Source organism: Archocentrus centrarchus, chromosome 17 (assembly GCF_007364275.1).
Source record: "Archocentrus centrarchus isolate MPI-CPG fArcCen1 chromosome 17, fArcCen1, whole genome shotgun sequence".
Lineage (NCBI taxonomy): Eukaryota > Metazoa > Chordata > Actinopteri > Cichliformes > Cichlidae > Archocentrus > Archocentrus centrarchus.
Window position 1 is genome coordinate 26,607,927 of NC_044362.1, and position 23,184 is coordinate 26,631,110.

General features: G+C 41.9%; 1 protein-coding gene across 1 annotated transcript in view; it reads right to left on the reverse strand.

Annotated features, from left to right (window-relative positions):
* st6galnac5a (ST6 (alpha-N-acetyl-neuraminyl-2,3-beta-galactosyl-1,3)-N-acetylgalactosaminide alpha-2,6-sialyltransferase 5a) overlaps positions 1 to 23,184 on the reverse strand; it is a 63,100-nt gene that overhangs the window by 21,388 nt on the left and 18,528 nt on the right. Inside the window, exon 3 of the mRNA XM_030752939.1 lies at positions 5,356 to 5,768. Within this exon, the coding sequence (XP_030608799.1) occupies positions 5,356 to 5,768 (413 nt within the window). The remainder of the gene's footprint in view (positions 1 to 5,355; positions 5,769 to 23,184) is intronic.

Here is a 23,184-nt window from a genome sequence, read left to right on the forward strand (position 1 = left end):
GTTCTAAGAATACCACTTGTAACTTGTAATCTATAAATCTTAAATCAACTTAATTTTGATGAGACCTTTGCCATTTCATCTGCCTTTTCATGCAAGTTCAACTTTGGGCTATTATTGCTGCTCTTTCTCGATCATTCGAAATGTCAACATCGCTACTCTTGTCCAGTGATCTTTCTGCCAGCGTTCTGAGCCAATCAGCCTCAAGTCCCTGCTTATTACAGATGTGTCAATCTGCCTTTCAAGCTGTCTATCATGCATCCCTCCTCTTCCCATCTCCATCTCATTTGGCTTGTCTAGCAATCTCACAAAAGGTCTCTATTCGTAATCTGCTGTCTGCTTACTCAGCAATACCACCCAAGGAGAAGATCTGTTGGCCCCGTTTACATGACGCCGTTTCTACTGGAAACGGTGTCGTTTTGATGCGTTTCAGCCTTCCGTTTACATGATGGCGTTTCAGAAACAATCTGCGTTTACACAGTGACACGTGAAAAGATGAAAAGGATGTAGTTCCCATGCCAGGCCACAAGTTGGCATTGGTTTTCTCTTTGCAAAGCTTGTTTATGAAAGACGCGCATGTGTGGAGGGACACAGTAGGAAGCGCGGCAAATTGTTCATTACTTACAAAACGGCCAATGTGAGAGGTTTTGTGTGGACTGACGATGAGGTTGGATCACTGCTGCACACAACTCTGAATTACAAAACGGTAAAAACACAAGAAAAGCACAAGGAGGACTCATTAATCTGCGAGTACTGTTTATCAACTTGTGCATGCGCGGAAAACTGTGGCCGTCGCAACCATAGTACGCATGTGCGAGTCACCCGTTTTCAAATCACCCCGATTCAAGCGTTTACACGAGAACACAAGCCGGTGCGTTTCTGAAACGCTCCACTCTGGACATCGTTTTCACTCCGTTGTCGTGTAAATGGTAGGGTGAAACGCATCAAAACGAGGCCGTCGTGTAAACGGGGCCCCAGGCAATGATACAGGAGACTGAATTGGGCAACACATAATATTTGGTTGACAAACAGGCAAACATTTAACTTTGGATTATTTTGTCACTGCAGCAAACTGCTTTGGGGCTTTTTGAGAACTGTATTCACATGCTCAATTTTGATAACTGCAGAAACTGAAAAGGACTCTTTGATATATGTGTTATACTTTTGACAAGTGCCCGTGTCAGTGAAGAAAAATGTTCCTAATTCTGTAATGTCTCCAAATAACACGGCAGGATTGAAATTTTTAATTTCCAAATGTTTCAAGGAGTGCCAAATATGATGCAGAATTGTGTAGCTACACAATGTTAGGGTCATTTCCATGAGACCCTCTTAAAGGTTCCAGCTTCTTGCTGGTGAAAATGTGTTAAACTGGTTCTAGACTGGGCACTGGCATGATGTTGATGTAAAAGAGGGAGAAGTGAGGCAGAAGGACAAAAGTGTAAAGGTCACCACAGATCATGCATTTACAACTCAAACTGGAACACCACAAAGGTCTGAGCTTTGCTTAGAGAGAAGTTAATTTCAAGGTCAAAGTAAAGTTTTATTTCTGCTTAAATCCTGCTTAAGATCAAAACTGATCAAAAGTCTGTTTTATAAATCAGTATCTTAATCTGAGTTCTTCTCAGCTATGTAATTTTTCTGCTACTCCAGCTGTTTCCTTGCTCTCTGATGCACAGCTGGCCTGCTGTGGATCTTCTTGTTTCCTCTTTTTGACCAATGCTGATAAGTCATCAAAGCATGGTTCAATATGACTGCCCAGGTCTGATATAATAATTTACATTTAATCAATATTTCAGCACAAGGGCTTACAGTTAAAGGGATTAAACCTGTGATCTTTTTGATAACTGACCTATCTCAAACCATCATATTTTACACTGCAGCTCGCTCCAGCAGAAACCACAGTCGGGCTGTTAACAATTACAACAAAGCATCATGGGAACATAAAACACAGACATGGGAGAAAAAAAAAAGTTATTTCAAAAGCTAATTTGCCTCAAATCACCAGTTAAGGCTCATTTTAGCAATTTAACACAAAGGATGCAGAGGGACACCTGCTTTCCTTCTCGCTTCTGTCTGTTATTAAAAATCGCTGGATGTAGCATCATCCTACACCATATTAATTCCCTTTACCGGAAAGGCATAACCCATAATTACAATTAAGCTTCCAGGGTTGCCGATCGCACGGTTGATTACCGTGAAACTCTGCTATTAACACTCCATCCACAAGCTCCCGGTTCTTAAAGAACACAGGATTCATTTTCTAAATTAGGCCAAATATTGCTTCATAAAGGTACGGGACATTTTGCATGCAAAGAGCTTCCTTTAAATTGATCTCAAACATTACAAAGATATAACACTAATACATTAAGACTTTATTTCTCTCTGCTTCCATGCTCCACGGAGCAGAAAGGACCTCGAATAATTCTCGTTGATGTTAATGCCTGGTGCTAGAAAGGATGTGAAACTGTAAATATGAACAATAACAGAGAAAGCGTGCTCACTGTAAACGTTTACCATGATTGTAGGCACAGATTCTGAAGGATTGATGTCTGAGCCATTAACCAAATCCTCTGCTCGGTGATTCCCCTCCCCAGGATCTATCTAAAGCTGAAGTCTGATTCAATCTCCAATGACACCCCAAACAAAGGCTCAGATAAAGAGAGGGAGACACAAACAGTGTGTGTATGGGAGGGTTTTCATTAAGAGTTAATGGCCACAGGGCTGAGAACTCAGCCCCGACTCATTAAAACTGAGTCCTTTAACACTGTTCATTTTGCAGCTGAAACTCAGGGTGATTTTTAGGAAACCATTAGAACATCACACAAAAGAAAATGAAAGCTTTGTTTTCACATAGATTCCTTTCTTTACCATTTTAAAGTAGTTCCCTCTGAGACACATTCAAGTCTCCAATATTTGAGGCCTCTTAATGCGAGCAACTATGTTTATGTTTCAGTGACATCCAGGTTTACTTACTGAAGTCTGATTTTCAAACAGAACATGGATTATGAATGCAGAAGCATGCTTTGCAGCCACCTACTCTTGTCCACTTAGTTTAAGGGTTTCCTGCAAGCATGATATGTACTGTATTACTAAATGCATAGCCATAGATTGACAGAAAAATACTCTACTACCACACAAAGCAAGCTGACTTTCACAAGGTGCTGGAATAAAAAACTATTTGGGAAAAGGTATATGGTATAATAACTATAGACGCTGCTCTAAATTGGACCAAGACAGATTTTGGTACCATGTTTGTGTGTCTGCCTACACAAAGAGAAGATTGTAGAACTTTAACCAAGATGTGATTTTAGTCCTCAAACAAGACAACAGCAACAGTGCCACAGAGTCACATGCTACGTGTACTGTAGGCTGAATGCTGATTAGGACCAACTAAAGGACCAATTGTAGCGTGAACAAACAAGAGCTGCCAAATTTAGCATTTTTAATACATATTTTTGATGCAGCATGCAATGCATTCTTGCAATGCAACAGTGCCACATAGCAAGAATGCATTGCCATTCCAGGACTGTTACATATCATGAGCTTATTATAAAGCATTTGGTGTGGTCCAAGTCATACACCAAAATTATTAATTTGAGGAACTGCAACTGACTAATCTTTGTGCAAGCTGTGTGACAAAACTCTGGAGAAATTTACAAGAGAAATATGGCTGAATTTTCTGCTGATGTACTAGTCGAAGAAGCTGTGAAAGTTTTAGCTTGAAAAGTATTGACTGTGCTGCCCCGAAGGTCAGATGAATCACACAAGTGAATGAAACTGGTAGTGACTGAAAATCTTTCCCAGCTTTCGATACAGTATGTAGGTGGGACTAGTGGCATATGGTATCTCCATGGGGATAGTGACATTTGAAAGTTTGATTCATCAGATAGTATTGCATTTGTGCAAACTATAAAAATAAATCTGTTAAGACTGTTTAAGGACAGAATGTTTAAAACTTGATAAAACTGATGTAAAAAAAAAAAAAAAATATATATATATATATATATATATATATATATATATATATATATATATATATATATATATATATATATATATATATCAACTACTGACTAGGGCTGCAACGATTCATCGATTAACTCGATTCTAAAAATTTATCGACACAAATTTACTGTGTCGATGCTTCGTTTAAACTCTGCAGCGCTCAGCTGTCTCGGTGTAAGCAGCGCTCCTCACTAGCATTAGCAGCATTAGTGCTGACGTTTTTTTGTGGGTTTATTGGGGGCTGGAAAACCAACATAGAACTGCATTACCGCCACCTACTGGACTGGAGTGTGAATCACTCACGTATACACAAGCACACATTCTAAAAAGCTCTCCGTCGCTGCGATGGATTTCATTTAACACAGAGTGGATCATCACTAGAGTTGCCACCTGTCTCGTAAAATACAGAACCCCGTATGTTACGGGACTCCGTGGAATACGGCTCCGTAACATGCCGTGTTCTGTACTTTACGGGACGGGTGGCAACTGTCGCTGACATGCATTTCCACGCCTCCACTGCTCTCTAACTGTCGCTGACATGCATTTCCACGCCTCCACTGCTCTCTGTGTGTCTGTGTGTGTTGTGCTCGCTGAGAATTTCAGCTGCTATTTTTGTCTTTACTTCCGCTGTAGCTACCAGAACTGGTTTGCTAGCGAGCGCGGGCCATTAGCACTAGCGATGGTTCGGTACCGGAAGGCCCGCCCCCCAGGACCGAGGGGCTCCTTCAAAATATTTTTTATACTTTAATCCCTTATTAGTGACTAAATATAGACCTGCAGTAGAAACGTATTTTCGAGAATGCTTGTGAATACAAAGCATTACACCATTACTCACACATGCGCCATGGCTCCCGCAGCCACTAGTTTTTCAAAACACTCATAGCAGGCAGCGGTTTTAACTGCGCAAGCGCAAAGAGGCGAAGCTGTGACGGTGAGCTCAAGTAGTGAAAAAGGAAACGTTTTTCCAGCGTCCAAAACAGCAGCTTTTTCTTTTAGTAACCACCATTAAATCTGTGAAACAGCTGGAGGTCCTTCATCAAGCACCTGATCAGCAAGTGTTAAGGTGAAGAAAAGAGAACTTTGTAGCTGCTCCATTCACCGCTGTTTGTTCACATGGCGAGAAACTGCATTACGGAAGTTAAAATATGCAGATAAACTGTTAATAAAAAAAAGTATTTCTTATCCGATTACTCGATTAATCGCTGGAATAATCGATAGAATACTCGATTACTAAAATAATCGTTTTATGCAGCCCTACTACTGACTATCCAATATATTAATTAAATTATAGTTTTAGCTGAACTGTTATTACAGTTGTGATGACGATGGATTCTGGTGCAGTGACGCCCTCACCTGTCCTTGCCGGTCTCCTTCTTGAAGAGTTCGTCAAACTGCAGCATCTTCTGCCAGGAGATCATGTAGACTTTGAGCTTGGGCAGTACCTCTTTCATAAGCCTCAGATTGTTGTACACTAGGCCCTTCCCATCATGCCTCATGTAGTTGCTGGGTCCCCAGAAGATGAATACTGTGTCCTGGCTGGCGTTGAGCAGCTCGTTGCGACTCCGCAGTACCCGCTGCATGCTGGAATGAGCGATGACACGCAGAGAAGTGCGGCGACCGACGTCACGGCCGTAACCCCTGGCGGTGGGAGCATCGTTCATGCGGATCACGCACTCGGCCCGGTCGATCTCTTCACCCCGGCCCCCTCCGATGAGGTGGCCCGAGCTCGTCACCAGGGCGCAGGTGTGGCAGTGCATCCTGAGAGGCTGATTGGAAGAAGGAAGAAAAATACAAAAACCAAAAAAAAAACCAAAAAAAACAACAAAACAAAAAAAAGCAAGTAAGTAAACAAACTTTCTTACAATATTTGGCTTCTACCTCTTCCCATGGATACCCCTGAAGCACAGCAGCAGAATTTTTCTGTTAGTTTTCTGCAGTTATTTGTTTGAAAGTCTACAAACTCTTTTTTCCACAAGTCAAAAATGCTGTGAAGTTCTGTTTAGCCTTGGTTTATACAGAAAAATGCAAAGCAGACAGAAATGCACACCTAGGGGAACTTTGGTAAAAAGCTTCACAATGTGTTTGAGGCAGAAAATGCTTTGTTGACAAATGGGTAGCGACAGAGCCTCCTGGGTATATGTAGCTTGTCATATTGCTTTGCGATTGGTAGCAACCCCGGGGTCTTATAAAGGATTCACCTTAAATCTTTCCTTCACTCCCACACAACAGAGGGATGTGTGTTTACTTCCAAAACAAGCACTATGATGCATAAAATTCACCTTAAATATGAACCTATGCAGTCTGAGCACAGAATATATTTAACATGGCAAACTCACGAAACATACTACTGATAAAATAATGCAGCACATATGATAAGCATGTCAATTAAACACTATCACAACGTATTTGTAATCATAAAGCATAAATATATCAGATCAGAAAGCTAAATACCAGATATTGTTTTCATCTAATGGACATGAATGCATTTACAACATTAACACATTTATTTGCATTATATTTCAACTTACAGTTTTTTCCTTTTTTTTTTTTGGTTCTTTCTCTTGTGTTTATATGAGCCGTCATTCCAGAGTCCCCCACCCACCCCATTTTTTTGCTGTATTGTTAAAGGAGCTGATTATGTTCTTTTCCAGGTCTTTATTCTTGGACTCTACAACAGCTGCTTTTCACAATTCACAGTTAGAAGAAATTCTTTTATATTTTATGCTGAGCCTTGGTGCAGCATATAATAAACAAGCCTCCCTACCCTTCCCTAAAAGCCCTTACAAACAGAAGAACTGAAGAATTTCATACCTGATTTTATTATTTGAAACTCTGGTCATGTTTCATATTAATATCCACTATAGTAACAGTATATGACAGATAGGGAAAAGCTTCATAAGTCTGCTTTAAACAGGAGGCTAGTTCATTAATGAAGAGGAAAATGTTTATTAGCAGCAGCAGTTAGGCATATTTGTGTAAAAACAACATTTTGGCCATTTGTTAATTTTAAATTACATGTGTGTCTATGAATAAAAAATTATGACCTACAACATCATCCCCTGATGTCACTGTGACCTCTTTTTCACTATAGAATGCACCGAAATCATTTGCATAGGTCTGTTTATATATGTAAAGCTCCATGTTTTTGGTATGTATGAAGCTGCTGCACATGTGGTTTGCATGTATGCATGTGGGCATGTCAATGATTCTTTTCCCTCTGCTTCCACATATGCACAGACCCACACCACCGCACTGAAAATCAATGATATGCAAACCAGGCCTGCAGAGCGCTGTAATGTGCCCTGAAATATCACCCTAGCTTATATGTGTGATGGTTATTTACAGTCTTATAGCCATAACAAATTTACATTTTCTTGGCATTAACAAGAACAAATGATAATAGTCCAATATGTGTGGGGGTGGAACGGGGGAGGAGGAAGACGTGCCATTATCATCGTCATCTGCAGACTTTGACTTAGTGGCAGATTAGCAGTGGAGCAGGCTCATCTGTTTAATGAGACCTTAAGGTGCAGAAAAAAAAAGGGTGACAGAGAGATGGAAAAGAGCCAGAAAAGAAAAGGAGAACACAGAAGGGGCACGAAAAACAAGGATATGTAAAGGAGGGCAAAAGAGGGAGATATATAGGGGCACAGAGAGCCACCCTGGTGCCATAGTGTTTGATGAAATGTTGAGCTAATGAGGTCCTGGTGGTCTACATCATCACCGAGAACAGCACTAGCATCCATCAGTTCCTCCCGTCTTCCCCTGCCCCTTCCTCTCCCACCTGGCAGCGCCTTGACAGCTAATCTGGCTGAAGAGCTGCGACACCAGTGGAGCAGGTCAGAAATCCCATTTTTACCCAGGGGCTTTTAAGTGGCTCCACAGACCTTATTCTCTCCTCCTCTGTCTCACGGAGCATTTAAGTGGGCCTTGCTGGCCAGAATTGGCCTCTTCAGGGAGCTCGGTCAGGCTATTACTAATAAATAGGCTGCATGCTCTGGACAAGGTTCTCCATTCCAGCCGGAATTACGTGACCCATCCAATACGGTGGTTCGGGTTGAGGCGATAAAGTCCAGGTAAACTGTGGTTTACCTCAGGATAGGATGTGAATGCCTGCTGAGTCCAAGGAACTGAAAATATCTTTCACATCCAATTTATCCTCGACCACCCCCCCACCCCCCCACCCCCCCCCCAAAAAATTGAGCTCAATTCAAAGATTCACGCAACAAATGGTTTATAATTCAAGACACTTCTATCATTTATGTTTTTGAAATCGCTGCCTTTGTTCCTCCTTACTGAACAAAATGCCTTTGAACATAATTAAAAGATATGCTACATTTAAACTCCGAGTGTTAAGAGTTTTTCTTTCTTTTATCAATCTCTGGTTACAATGCCTGATCAAAGCCGTCATCAATAATGCAACTCGGTGAATTTCCGCATTCTGATTACTGTTTTGTTTTACCAGAGGTGGAAAAAAAGACAAACGAGGGGAAGGAAAAGAAAAAAAAAATCTGAAAAATTCAGAAGAAAGGCTTTTTTCGCTGCACCACACAACAGTTCAGCTGCTCTGATTAAAAGCTTTTCTGACTTTTCCAGGAAGCTTTTTATTTTTGAGATAATTCAGCAGAATAGAAAAAACAATTCTAGAAAGCCGCAGTTTTTCTACGAAAGGGTGATTTCTGCTTAGAAGTCGATATAGAGGCTGGAAGGAGCTGTTGTGTTGCATGTATACAACAAACTTTATTCTTTAGGGAGTGGAAGCCAATTTTATCCAACAGATGGTTGCTGTACCCTGTACTACTAATTTTTAAAATGGTACTTCATATTCGCCTCCACAATATTTCAGAGGGAAACATTCTAATTTTAACTCCACTATACTCACTTGTCACTCTCAGATTGTTGTTTTACATAAAAACCAACTGCCTGATACTGTGCAGGTCCCCTTCGTGCCACCAAAATAACTGAGGCACCTCTGAGAGACATGGGACTAGGTAGGTGTGTCAAAGCAACATAAATATTCCAGGAGTAAAGGCTTACCAAGAGAAAATTGTAAAGTTATTCACTTCACCTGTCAGTGGTTTTACTTTAGTGGCTGTTGGCTGCGCAATAATCTTCTAAAATGCAAAACACTGCTAAAGATTAAACTAGTGGCTCCTGACTTTTCCTCAAAAAGCAGTGTGTAGCTGGTGCCTCTTAAAATCACACCCAATTTAATTAAAAAAAGCATTTCACAACCACACACACACAATGAAAGATTAGAGAAAAGTCCAAATTGTTAAATTTGCATAGATGAATATGATCTGTGGCTGTTTTCTGTCTTTTCCTAATAACCCTTTAAAGGAACCACCACCTCAGACTTACTTGTGGTTCTTAAGAGCTTTCAAAAGTAGAATGGGAGGCAGAGCCTTCAGCTTTCAGGCCCCTCTCCTGAGAAACCATCTTTGGCTTTGGGAGACGCACGTCCTGTCTGGTCTTATAAGCTTTTTGATAAAGCTTATAGTTAGGGCTGGATCAGGTGACCCTGTAGCATCTCTTATTCTGTTACAGGCTCAGGCTTCTGGGGGCTTCCTGCAACACACTGAGCATTTCTTCTCCACTCACCTCTTTTCACTCCCCAGGTGTTTATACACCACTACTGCATGTCGTTAAATTTTGTCTTCTCTCTCCCATAGTTTGTGTTTGTCCTCTCTCCCTATGCTGCCCTTTTTTCCTCTTCTCTTTCCCCTCACCCCTCAACTGGCCTCGGCAGATGGCTGCCTCTCCCTGAGCGTGGTTCTGCCGGAGGACTCTTCCTGTCAAAAGGGAGTTTTTCCTTCGCATCATCACCTAGCCTGCTTATAGGGCCTCATCTGATTGTTGGGGTTTTCTCTTGAATATTGCAGGGTTTTTACCTTACAGTATGAGGCACCTTCAGGTGACTGTTGTTGTGATTTAGTGTTATATAAATGAAATTAAACTGAATTGAACCTGAGGGTTTGGAACCACTTGATGAAACAACTGAACAGTATGGAAAAGTTAAGATATTCCAGACGATACATCAGTAATAATGTCACAGCATAATGTAGATCACTGGGGGGATTTTCCTGGAAACAACTTTGCTGATACTTATAGGACTTCTGAATACAGATGACCGGTGCATAAGTTGCAAAACAGAGAGATTACTCCCCTGACACACCAGAACGGAACAAAGACTAAATTCAAAACCTCCACAGTGTCAGGCAGTGTTAGGTATCTTTAGCTCTTAAAATTTGCATTTAATAAAATCAACAGTCACAATAAACAGCTGTTTACAGCTTGCTGCTCTCTCTAGCTGACCTTCACTTCCCTGTCGTTCCCCCTTTCTCTGTGCAAAACTGCCACTAGCAATGCTTTTGCTACCTGCTGTGCTGCAGCTATTAGAACCTGTCCTCATCCTCAGGGAGTCAAATACTGGCAAGGTATCGAAGCCAAAGGACACCTTGTGCATATCTCTGAGACGCCAGCGGCTTTGACAAAATTGCAATATTTGACGGGCTGGCAATTGTAGCCATGCTGCTGAACTGCCAAAATGACTTTGGCCTGTTTAGAATCCTACCAGTTTGAAGAAATCTATCTGACATTTTACCAGTTCTCTCCCGGTAGTGACTAAAGATTTTATTAATAACAAATGAGGTGTTACATCCAGTTAAATAGGTGCCGGTCCCAGTCTGGGAGGCCTCAGCTCCTATTCTAGCAGGAACCGGGACAAATTAAGCCCTGCAGGTGATGATGTCTGGAGAAGAGGACATAACAGTTGAGAGCTGAACCTCTCTCCTATTAAACTTTCTTGGTGTCCTGAGAGCTTCTTTGGATTTTGACCACACACACACACGCAGTCATAGTGCATCATTTTACACCTAAATGTCTGCAACATGCACAAAAAGTTTTAACCCAGTGAAACTACTATAGTAAGGCATAACTGTGTGTATGTTACCATATGTCACCTGCATGAATAGTATATGTGTGCATTTCTCAAGACTCATAAGGAGCAATATGGAAGATTTATCTATTTATTATTTCAAAGATTAAAAACAAAAAGGGCTGCAACTTATTAATCATTTGTTGATTATTTTCTCAAAATTCCAATAGATTCTAATCTTATTTAAGCAAGGATTAAAATAAAAAGAGTACAAAAAATATAATATAAAAACAACTTCCATTTCAAATCAGCTCATGAAGCCAAGTTGATTTTTTTATTTTATAGTGAGGTTTTTTCTGAGAAAGATGAAGGATAACAATGTCCCACTCGTGGGACCCACTGTGAACCTGCCCTGTTTTTTAAGCCCATCCATCTACAGTGGCCTAGTAAAGGAACAAAAATAACAACATGCCCACAGACAACAGCCAGTCACTGTCTGATCTGTGCTCAACCTGCCGGAGCGACAACCCAAGGAGCGGAGGCCGCCTTCCTCTGTTTCCTCATTCTGTCTGCATCTGAACACTCTGCTTCCACCGAGCCTGTCCTTCACGGGGCTGCATGAGCCATCAGTACCTGCACACCACACACCCTGCCTTACTTCCTGACCCGAAGAAAACATGGCTGTCAGAGCTGGGGGGGGTATTAACTTTGAGGGATGGTGGAGGAGATGAAAGAGAGAAGCAGTTCAGTTCAAGACCACCTGGGGAGGCGAGACGAAGGAAATGGGGTGGCTGGGTTTGTGTTTGGGGACCATTAATGTCTAAATAAACATGATGCCTGCCATTCAAAATATATTTCTAGTTATGTTAATGCTCTTTCGGATCTTGTGTGTGAGTCAGAAGGCTGGCATTATTGAGTGGCATTTGCAGGGTATGTACAAGAGAGTATAATTAAACAACAGGGAAGAATACAAGCCGCAGAGGACTCATATAATCATTCATGATTACAATGTGATTGTAGTTGAAAAAGACTGTGCAGCACAGCCGCCCTGATTGGCTTCGTGGTCAGCGCTCACAGCCCTTCGCTGCCCATGGGTAACACAGGCAATAATTGGTGGTTAAAACTCACATAGGTCTTAAGGGGGCATGAAATCAGCTTTAATTCCTCACCCGACTCCCCTCCACCATTCCCCTGCTCAGCTCTGTCCCTTGAGGAATACTTACACTGCAGTGAAGCATTACGCCTGACGTATGCCATTCCCCCTCAGAGTGGAGAAATAGCATTCAAGTGTTGTTATTGATTTCATGTGCATGAATGCGAGGGGAAGGGGGATCGAGCGAAGGCTTAGCGAGGATGCGGGGACTTCAAGGATGGGAAATGGAGGATATGGCCGGTAAATGTGAGCAATGAGAGGCAGCAATCATCCAGCCCAGCAGGATGCTGTCTGGCTGTCTGGTATTGCCCAGAGATGCTACAACAGAGCAGAGCCTTTTTAGCCTCCTTCAGGCTGACCTTTAGGCTTGTCAAATATCCCTTTGTTTTCTATAGCCTCCTCAGAGGGAAGCGTTCTACCACAGTCAGACCTTAATATTAGCTTGAGGCAAAAATGCTTGTGAGTCCCTCTTAAAAAAAGAGCCCAAGGGGAAATTATGACGTCAATTTTAATATATTTTCTTTCATGCCATCCCACTAATGTAGGCTGTGAAAGTGACTTCTGTCTTCCATGGTTCATTAATGACTGATGAGTCATATTTTATACTGTAGTGTGACATGGGTGAGAAAGACACAGCCTGTAGACATCAGAGACAATAAGGAAAGTGTTACAGAGCCAGTACAAGCAAAACCAACTGTCTGATGCTGTAATTTGTCCCGGCCTCCATCAGACCAAAAAAAAAAAAAAAAAAGTAGCTGTACAGGTCATTTTAGCCAACAACCCCCAAAATACCCCCCATTCCTGAAACAACATATATGAGTGTTTCCACTCCCGAGGGGCAACAAAGTCAGCAGAGATGAGTACAGCACTTTAAGGGCATTTCTGTAAGAAAAACAAATGCATGTCTTTACTTTTTATAATAATCATTATAATAATTCATAGGAAATAACCAAGCTCTCTGTGTGGGAGCTCTGCTAAGACTACTATTAAAAGACGCTTACAGTGATAATGCCTGCATGCTTATGATTAACACATTTATTTTTTAGAGTTTCATTAATGGTTGCCTATTAAACTCAAGTATAGCAAAGGATAACAGGACCTACAAGTACTTTTGCAGATATTTCCCATAATCTAAATAACAGAGAAACTGAAACAGTGATCTGATAAAGATGCTAAAATTGTTAAATATTAAATTGTTCACAGAAAAAACTTTGACCAAATATGTGAAACCAAAAGACAGAATGACAGGTAGAATCTGTACAGGTATGCCTAAACATGCAGCAGAAACAAACCATTACAAATAATCTTTAAAACAAAATAAACAGCAAAAAGTCATCTGAGGTCAGCTGTTCTGGGCTAAAGAAATAATAAATCTCACTGGGACTAATCCAGTGCGTATATCAAATGCTAATACATTATTTTATCATTCAGTAAAATAGCCTGTGAAAAAAAAGAATTAAAAAAAAATAAATAAATAAAATAAAATCTGATAACAGACACAAAATGCCCTTAAAAATAGCTTCATTTCAAAGCTTGTTCCTACTGCGTGCACCAAAATGTGCAATTTATGATATGGGATGATTAATGGGAGACAGATGAGGGCAAAAATGGAAGGAGAAACTGAGAGGATAAATAACCCTTTTTTTTCCTCCATTTTAAACTGGTATAGTGAGAATGAAAGAGTGAGTGAACAGAGCGTAAGCAAACAGAGAAACAAAACACCAATTAGAGCCTGTAGGAGCAAAGGAGGAGCGGACTAGAGGGGCGGTACGGCTGCAGTTACCAATTAGAGTAAAATCTCAACAGCTGCAGGCAACAGCAGAGTGGAAAGCAACAAATTCAGTTGCCGGTAAAGGCTGTGTATTCAGTGGGGGTGGGGGAAATCAAACCTGCTTCTGTTGTGCTGATGTGCACTGACACACATACACAGGGAAAAAAAAAAAAGACACTCCAGCAGGTTGAGAGCTGCAGGGCAGAGTCGATGTAGGAGGGCTTGTTTGGAGCCATTTGTCTGGCATGCACATTTGACCAGTCATTAGGGAGAGCTGAGGTGGGAAGTAAGCCGAGGACTAATGAAGACGAGAAGAGGAGGAAGAGGAGGAGAAAGTGGATAACGAAACAGGAGCAATTAGAGAATCCGGCGGTCAGCAGTCATACTCCAGGTTGACAGCTCCTGTGGCTCTGATGCTCTGCTCTTAATTAGGGCAGAGTTTTCAGTGTGGATCTTAAAAGAAGACGCCTTTGATGGAGGGCAATTATCTACTCCAGAAAAAAAAAACAAAAAATAAAACCCACAACATCATCTGACCTAAAAAGAGTGTAATGAAAATTCACTGATAGAGGTTGAGCGTGTTTTTTTTTTTCCCCCGATAAGTGACATGGCTGATGATCTTGTTAGGGGGGCACTGGTTGAAATGAAAGCTGATATCATCAAGAGCGTTTGAAGAATAGGAGACACTGGTGGCAGAGCTCTGATCTTCAAAGCATGCAGCAGTGTAAAGAGAGCCCTTTACTCTGTGTGTGTGTGTGTGTGTGTGTGTGTGTGTGTGTGTGTGTGTGTGTGTGTGTGTGTGTGTGTGTGTGTGCACGTGTCTGTGTGCGCATGTTTGTGTGTGTGTGTGTGTGTGTGTAGAGATATTCAGCACCGGGCACAGAGCGATTTAACGTGCATGGTTGCGATCAAAGTATCGCTAAATGTGTGCGGTTGTTTGAGAGGGATGCAACAATTTAGAGGACATCATTCTGAGTCACACAACAGAACAGCAGAATACTTCTGCAGCACTTTTGAACAACAACAGCTGCTTTCTAAAAATCAAATTCAGGAACAAAAACATACTTCAGACTCACAAATTGAGCTACTGAGCCACAGCGCAATGGCGCGACAAGTGTAAATCAGAACCTTGTTCTGTTTTTAATTTGCAAAAAAAAAACAAACAAGGCAGATGACAGAGCACTGGTGTACCCTGAGTTTGGAGCAAACAGTGGTTAGAGAGGAGAATTAAAATGATAGAGTCATAGTAAAAAGAAAATATACCATCAGTTCTAAGCTTTTCTGTGCTTACTAGCAGTGTGTGAAAAACTCTTGCTGCTTCCATAGGAATTAAAAGGGTAGCAGTTGGGGTGCCTGGGTGGCTCAGTAGTGGAGCGGGCGACCACTTGCATGTGCCACGTTGCGGTGCGGGAGGTGCAGGTTCGTGTCCCGGCCTGTCGCCAATCTGCCCACTTGCCTTCCCCCACATCCTTCCCCCATTTCCTGCTCATCTTCACTTGATAGAAAAGCCACTGTGGCCAAAAAAAAACTCTGAGAATAGCTCAGGTAAAGTCTGATGAATTAACAGCAAGGGAGTGAGCATCATGTGTGCTGCCAACTGCACGTTCTACCCAGGAAACACTCTGACCTAAACCAAATTGAGTGTTTCCATTAGTGACACACGTCTGAAGCAATTTCCTTTTTCCTACATGTGTGAAACTTTGGAGACGGTTTCTCCCAATATTGTGCGGAGACCCTGTGTCAAAGAGACTACAGATAAATTGGTAGCTAACTAGTGTGGTCAGATAAAGCAGTTAATGGCTGAAATGGTGTCTCATGCATGTTAGAAGTCACTATTTTATCAGCAGCGAGATGTCTAGCGAGAGTAGCAAAAAGGCAGGCAGATGACAGGTTTTAACAAAGACGCAATGATTCGAATTTCATCCTGGAGAAAACAATTGAATGACTTCCTCGTGAAGGGTCTGCTCCACAAAAATGTTACACTTTCTTATGATTGAATCACACCAAGATTTAATATCACTTAGGTTTACAGCTTTCTGCAAAATGGAAAATGGCAGAACTGTAGTTTTCCTGCATTATCAAAAGTGCTTCAGAGGTGTTTTCAAGATTATTTCAACTAGAAGAACAAAAGCAGTTCCCTCCTGGGGTCATGCAATGAATCCTCAAAAGCATTACACTACCTACAGTAAACCTTTAACACAACATTTCATACCTGTCCGGTCTAGTTTTTGCTAAGCTGCAACATTTATGTTTTATGCAGAGTACTCAGTGTTCCCCTGCTTCAAATGGGGATGTCCAGCAAAGCTGCATTAGTTGGGGCGTGTTGTTTCTAGTGAGGCAGTGAAATATGATCCAGGCATGGAAATACATTTGAGAAATGGATCCATTACTTTGAGGAATTATCACATGCCAAATCATTGCAAAGTGTTTTATGATGGCATGAGCAAAGATTTGTCAACTCTGCAAAGTAAACTTTTCCTTCTCGGTGATCACAAACTTAAAAAGTGGAGTTAAACTGTTCATGTAGGTGCATGTAGGAGGGTCATGGTGTGATTGCTTTCTAATAACCACAACCTAACCAGGCTTTCATCACAATGATGGTAATGCAGAGAAAATAGTAGTTACTCATTACTCGTTTTGTGGAGTTGTACAAATTTTAGCTTTTACAGTGATCTCGTGTAAATTGTGATGATTAAAAAAACAAAAAAAAAAAACTGCACCCTTAAAAACTGACCACAAAATTGTATGTGCAAAACTTCACCACAGTGTTAGTACACTGGAGTGAGTTCTACTATACAGGTGATGATATTATTACGCCCACCCACACGGTTTCTGCTGTACTTGCTTCTCTTCCTCCCCAATCAAAAAGTGCCCTTGTATCCCAAACACCTCTGCAGCCCCTGTGCAGCCTGATTCTGCCCTGTAGGCAAGACTCTGTCATTAAACCTCAACTTTCCTCACCACCTGCATAAAAAGGTGAAGAGAACAAAGCTGCACCTTGCTTCTCCCTTGTTCTTTTCTCCCTGAGAATACCGAAACCTCCGCCTCTTCCTGTTCCTCACCTTGTCCAGTGTGGGCGACCTGGAAAAGACAAACGCCTCTTCCTGCCGTGAACTGGAAAGACCGGACCCAGACAGCCAGCTGGAGTGCGGAGGCTGCCGGGTTGCACCTTGTTGCAACACACACTCTTTTGACTTAATTGGCTCCATATCAGCCTGTGTGCCACTGGTACAGACTGTACAATGATGCAGCCATTGCCTGTCCCTTTACCCTCTACCCAGATAGAAGAGGAGAAAGCTACTGCTGTGAGGACCACACCGATACACCCCTGTAGGAAGATTGCCTTGGCATGAATACAAAAGATGAGGTGCAATTTACCAGGTCAGAGAATCTCTCCTGCTCCCCCTTTTTGCTCCAAAATTGCAGCGGGAGGTGGCAAGCGGAGAAGATAAAGGAGGAAAAAGCCAGGGGGAAATGACAGAAGGACATTAGGAAGAGCGAGGGAGGCAGAAAGATTGGAGGAAGACGAAAAAGGACAGCGAGAGAAAGGGGGTGCTGTGACAGACAGAGGCGGGCCGAGGAGGGGAAGAAAATGAAAGGCAATCTGATAGATGAAAAAGAGGAGCAAGAAAAAGGAGTGGCTGTCAGAGAAAGAAGCACTTTGGAGACCAAGAAATGTAGGGCAGCTCCTTCAGAGAAAAAGGCAGGGATTTCAGGGGCCTCCTTTGATGAGGAAAAGTTAGAAATGCACACTCACACGCTTCAGAGCATTATCGAAATTATGATATCTGAAAGGGTCATTAAGTGAGAGAAAGCAGCAGCCTCGCAAACATCATTAAAACATCTGCAGGATTTCCCTCTGTGAATGATTCCAGACTCAGGAATTAAATTCTGAGATCGAGAAGATTTCACATTTGCAAGTGAGCTCACGGCCGCCTTGATCATCTCACCGTTTATTGATGCGGTGGGCTGATATGTTCCCATAATCCTCTCAGATCAGTTTTCTTGAGAGTGATAGGTACGGTTGTTGCCCAGCGCAGTGTGGTAAACAATGGGCTAAAATCGGTAACGAGAAGACGATCTTGTTAAGAGAAGTCTGGCGAGAGTAATGACTCGGGAGGAGACGTCTGAGCGCAAGTTGTAAGCCACTGTTTCACTTTCACGTCACGTCTACCCCTTCACTGCGAAAGTCCCTTTTCTGCACATGATACAGCGAGTTGAAATGAAACTGGAAGATAAAAGGTGCAGCATAATCTTAGCGTGGAGCCGAATATATGCATGGGCAGGGACGGCGGGAGGAAAATCTGAATATGGCACTCAGACGAACCGTTAACTGTCAAACTCGAGATGACAAGTTTGTTGTGAACAAGGGCAAACTGGCAATTTTTACACCAGCCAAAAACAACTTCTTCCAGACTGGAGACGGGCTGTTAATCTTGGAGTGCAAAAAATAAATCACGTCAAGCTAAATCCCAAAGGAGCAATTACTGTTGTGTTGTCGCAATAGAACAACAAACCCAAGAAAAACAAAAGAAGACATCAATAATACATCGGCAATACTGCATGCCGTATGTGGGCAAAAGCTCCGCTTCCCTGTGAAAACATTTTCAGTACTAAATATTCTATTTGGAGTGTGTCCATTATGTGGTGGAACAGAGGATAATGAGAGACAGTAACCAAAAGGGTGTGTGTGTGGATGTGTGTGTATAAAACACCAGCTGCCAGTGACTACACTCGTCAGGCAGGAAGAATCTCCTGGGAAGACAGATTTCATATTGGCAAGCAGGACACGTGAGTGTGTCTTTCAATCTCTCTGTGCTTTGTGCATCTGTGTGTCTGTTAGATTTACTCAAACACTGCACTCAACTATAAGTTTGATGTACTTTTATATGAAAAAAATTCCATTCTATGCTGTGACACTTCACTACATTTCAGAGCAAAATACTTTCTTGGACATCTGTTAAGTAGTAAGTAGTAGTTAAGTAGAAAGGCGACTTTTACTTAATACAGTACTTGCATTTATATAGTGCTTTTCTAGTCTTACTTACCACTCAACGTGCTTTAGAGTACAAATCACACTTCAACTATACAGGTTTTTATTCTATAAACTTCAAGCACTTTATGTGTCTCACATCCACAGGTCTAGAGATCAGTTGGTGACCCCCCCCCGGCAACCTCCGGTCACTAGGGAAAAGTGTGTCTTCCCCGCCAGGTTGGCAAGTGGTTGCTGGCTGTCGCTGCTGCAAAGTGCTATGCTGTGCCAATATCTCTTTGGGACCAATTTTAAATAACAACAGCAATCAACCTAATGCAAGCCCTCAACTGATCAGGCAATATTTTTCCCTATAGTGACCTGTGGTTACCAGGAGGTCATTGGCCTGAGCACCAAGCTGGGACACAGTGACAGGAGCTTTAGCAGATGATTTCACAGCGACTGCTGATGCAGAGGAAACTGCAGGGAGAACATGCAAACTCTACACAGAAAGGCCCCCCGTCAGGGGTTTGAACCGGGAACTTTTTTGCTGTGAGGCAATGGTACTAACTCCTGCATCACTGTGCTGCAGACCAGAGCAGTGACTCTCGGCCTTGTTAGCTCGTGTTTGGGCCTTTCCATCCATCAGTTGATTTGTCCTTAAAACATTGAAAACTGGAGGAAAATGCCGGGAATAGTTATAAAAGTGTGTGTGTGTGTGTGTGTGTGTGTGTGTGTGTGTGTGTGTGTGTGTAAGTTATTTGTGATTCACCACTTAGCCAGTGCAGAAGTTATGCTACACAACAGATAAACAGCAGCCACAGACATTGGTAAAGCAAACTATATTGCCAATAGGCCATCAGTCAATATGAGCCAATACTGATGCTCTCAGTAATTCTTGGGCAAGGTGGGAAAGTTGGTGTCTTTAAAAAGAAAAACTAATGAACAAAGAAAAAATTGAAAATGTAATAGACACAAACTCAACATAAAACAAACAAACATCTGACCTCTAATGCAGAAAACATTCCTCAAATTAATGAATGAAATAAAAATACCATATTTTAAAACCTGCATTTGAAAAACAATAATATCCAGCTGGAAGATATGTATCACCATCTGTTAATCTTATTGGACCTTGTAGTGAAATACCAGGAGAAGATAAAAACTCCCATTCTCACCTTCTTTTTCTCAAAATTATGTTCAAATTTACAGCAAATTTGGATGAAAATGTGGCTGATGAATTGTTTTAACAAATAATGATTTCCCCTTTAAACATAAATAACTGTAAAGTAAAAATAAAATTTTAGAGAACCTTTTATAGAACCTGACACCTGGTCTGGGGACCTCAGGACTAATCAGCTTCAAAAGTAAAATTTTCTCACAAATTAATGCATTAATGTATCATACATTCACTGGCGTTCATTAGGTTCACCTGTTCAACTAGTTTTTAAAGTAAATATGAAATCAAACTGTCATCTGCAGAAACTCAATGCATATAGGCATGCAGATATTTTAGGAGCTTCAGAATTGGGAAGGAAGATGACTTAAGTGACTTTTAATATGGCATGACTGTTGGTGTCAGAATAACTGGCTTGTGTATTCAGGAAACTGCTGACATGTGATTGGATTTTTTTTTTCCACTTTAACCATCTCTGGGATCTATAGAGGATGCTCCAAAAAAGAGAAAACTTTTAGTTAGCAGCAAGTCTCTTTGTAAAAATAAATGGATGATGCAGAGGTCAGAGGACACTGATTAGACTGGTTTGAGCTGATAAAAAGAAAACAGTGACTCATATAACACCTCTCATAACCACAGCAGCATAAGACTACAACATGTACCCACTCCTGTCAGCCACAAACAAAACACTGAGGCTGCAGTGGTTGCAGGCTCATCAGGAATGGGCAATGGAAAACTGGAAAAGCATTGCTTGGTCTGATGAGTCTTGATTTCTGCTCCAGCACTCAGCTCGCTGGGTCAAAATTTGGCAACAAAACAAGATGAAAGCTTCCTGCCTTGTAGCAACAACTCAGGCAGCTGCTGGTGGAAAGATGTGGGGGGATGTTTTTTGCTGGCACACTTTGAGTCCCTTAGTACCAATCAAATATCATTTCAACCACAGTCCTTTATGACCATGTTCTAAGAGCTATTTTCAGTCAGATAATGCCCCATGTCACAACACTTGTATAATCCCAGGCTGGTTTCTTGTACAGGACGAGCTCACTGTACTCAAAAATCCTCTGCATTCACCAGATCTAAATCCAACAGAGCACCATTGTGATGTGGTGGAGCAAAATAATTACCGGAATCATCAATGCGATGCCTATAAATCCACAGCAACGGCCTGCTGCCATCATGTCAGTGTGGACCAAATTCTCTGAGGAACGCTTCAAGGACCTTTTCAAAAGTATGCAATGAAGAATTAAGGTAGCACTGAAGACTATCCAAAATACTATCAAGTTGCACTTGATAGTTGATAAAGTAAAATAATCACTGAGTGAAGTAGTAAAATGTGAACCTCTTGAGCTACTTTTCTGAACAGCAAGTACTTTCAGTTGTGGTACTTAATACTTGTCTAGTTTTATTGGGGTATTATTTTAAACCACAGTCTTGGTACTTGTGTTTAAGTACACTGCTCAAAAAAAAATTTTTTTTTTAAATGAAAGCAACACTTTGAAACCACATCAGACGTCAATGGGGAAAAAAAAAAATCAAGCTGGATATCTATATTGATATGAACTGGGTGACAACATCAGGGCATGCTCCTAATGAGATGACAGATGGTGTCCTCAGGGATCTCCTCCCAAATCTGAACCAGGGCATCACTGAGCTCCTGGACAGTCTGAGGTGCAACCCGGCAGCAATGAATGGACCAAAACATAATGTCCCAGATGAGCCTGGCCATTGTGGTGCACCCACTACACCAGCACAGGGTCTGACAATGGGTTCAAGTATTTCCTCCCAATATATGTAATGGCATTCATGGTGCCGTTGCCTAGAATGTAGAGGTCCACAATGTTACAGGCATTCTCCGCGACTTCTCCAGACCCTTTCATAGGTGCTCAGGATGAGCCTACTCTCCATCCATCCATCCACTCATCCTGTTCAGGGTCATGGGGGTACTGGAGCCTATCCTAGCTGTCATAGGGCGAGAGGCAGGGTACACCAGGGTACTGAACAGGTCGCCAGCCTGTCGCAGGGTCAACACAGAGAGACAAACAACCTTTCACACTCACACTCTCATTCACACCTATGGGCAATTTAGTGTAGCCAATTAACCTAACCCCAGTGAGTGCATGTCTATGGAGTGCCCAGAGGAAACCCACGCAAGCATGGGGAGAACAGGCAAACTCCACACAGAGAGAGGGAGAGAGGGGGCCAAGGTGGAATTGAACCCAGACCTTCCAGATGTTATTCTAACTGTGAGGCAGCAGTGCTAACCACTGCACCACCGTGCCTACTGCTGACCCACCAATCCTGCTGATGGGTTAATGACCTTCTACAGCCCTGTCCAGCGCTCCTAGAGTAACTGCCTGTCTCCTGGAATCTCCTCCATGCTCTTGAGACTGTGCTGGGAGACACAGCAAATCTTCTGGCAATGGCACATATTGATCTGCCATCCTGGAGGAGTTGGACTACCTGTGGAACCTCTGTAGGGTCCAGGTATCGCCCCATGCTACCAACAGTGCACCCATTGCTACTTAACAGAAGTTTAACTGACTTGATGCTATACTCTGATTAACACATGCCTTCAAATTTTTGAGCAGTATAAATAATCCCAGTGCTTCTTCCACCACTCAGTATGCCAGCTACACAGTCATAATAATAATTCCCTCTGCATGACAAAAGTAAAAAATTTTCAGTGTGACCAGGTGGAACGTAGAGGAGAGCCTGTTTATGCATTTTTCCACTGCATTCACAGGCACACACACTTAATAGGAAAATGCTAATGAAATGAATCATGACTCTAATGTTTATTGCCAAGGTAATGCCTATTCATTTACTCAATGGATATACACCTGATATGCAATAATCACCAAACTGGTGATTAGAAACGTACGAATGAGTTACATTTACACACCCTGATCTTCACAATGAAAGTAATGATTCCTGGCAGCGACACTGGAACTAGCTCACATCAGTAAACAACTGTTTGGGATTTGTGTTCTTTTTTCTTTTTTTTTTTTTTTCTCCTTTTTCCTGATTTTCTCACCAAGGTGATGAGCCTCCTTCACATACACCAGGCTCATTAGCCAAACCCTGAGTGTATTCTGCCTAGCAGGATTTCATAAAGACACAAACAATGCATGCATGCATACTAACAGCTTTCTCTCAGAAAGAGGCTCCCACAGTGTTTTATCCCTTAATGAGCCCTGATCAGCCGATGAAGAAAAGGTAAGCGTCTCACAGC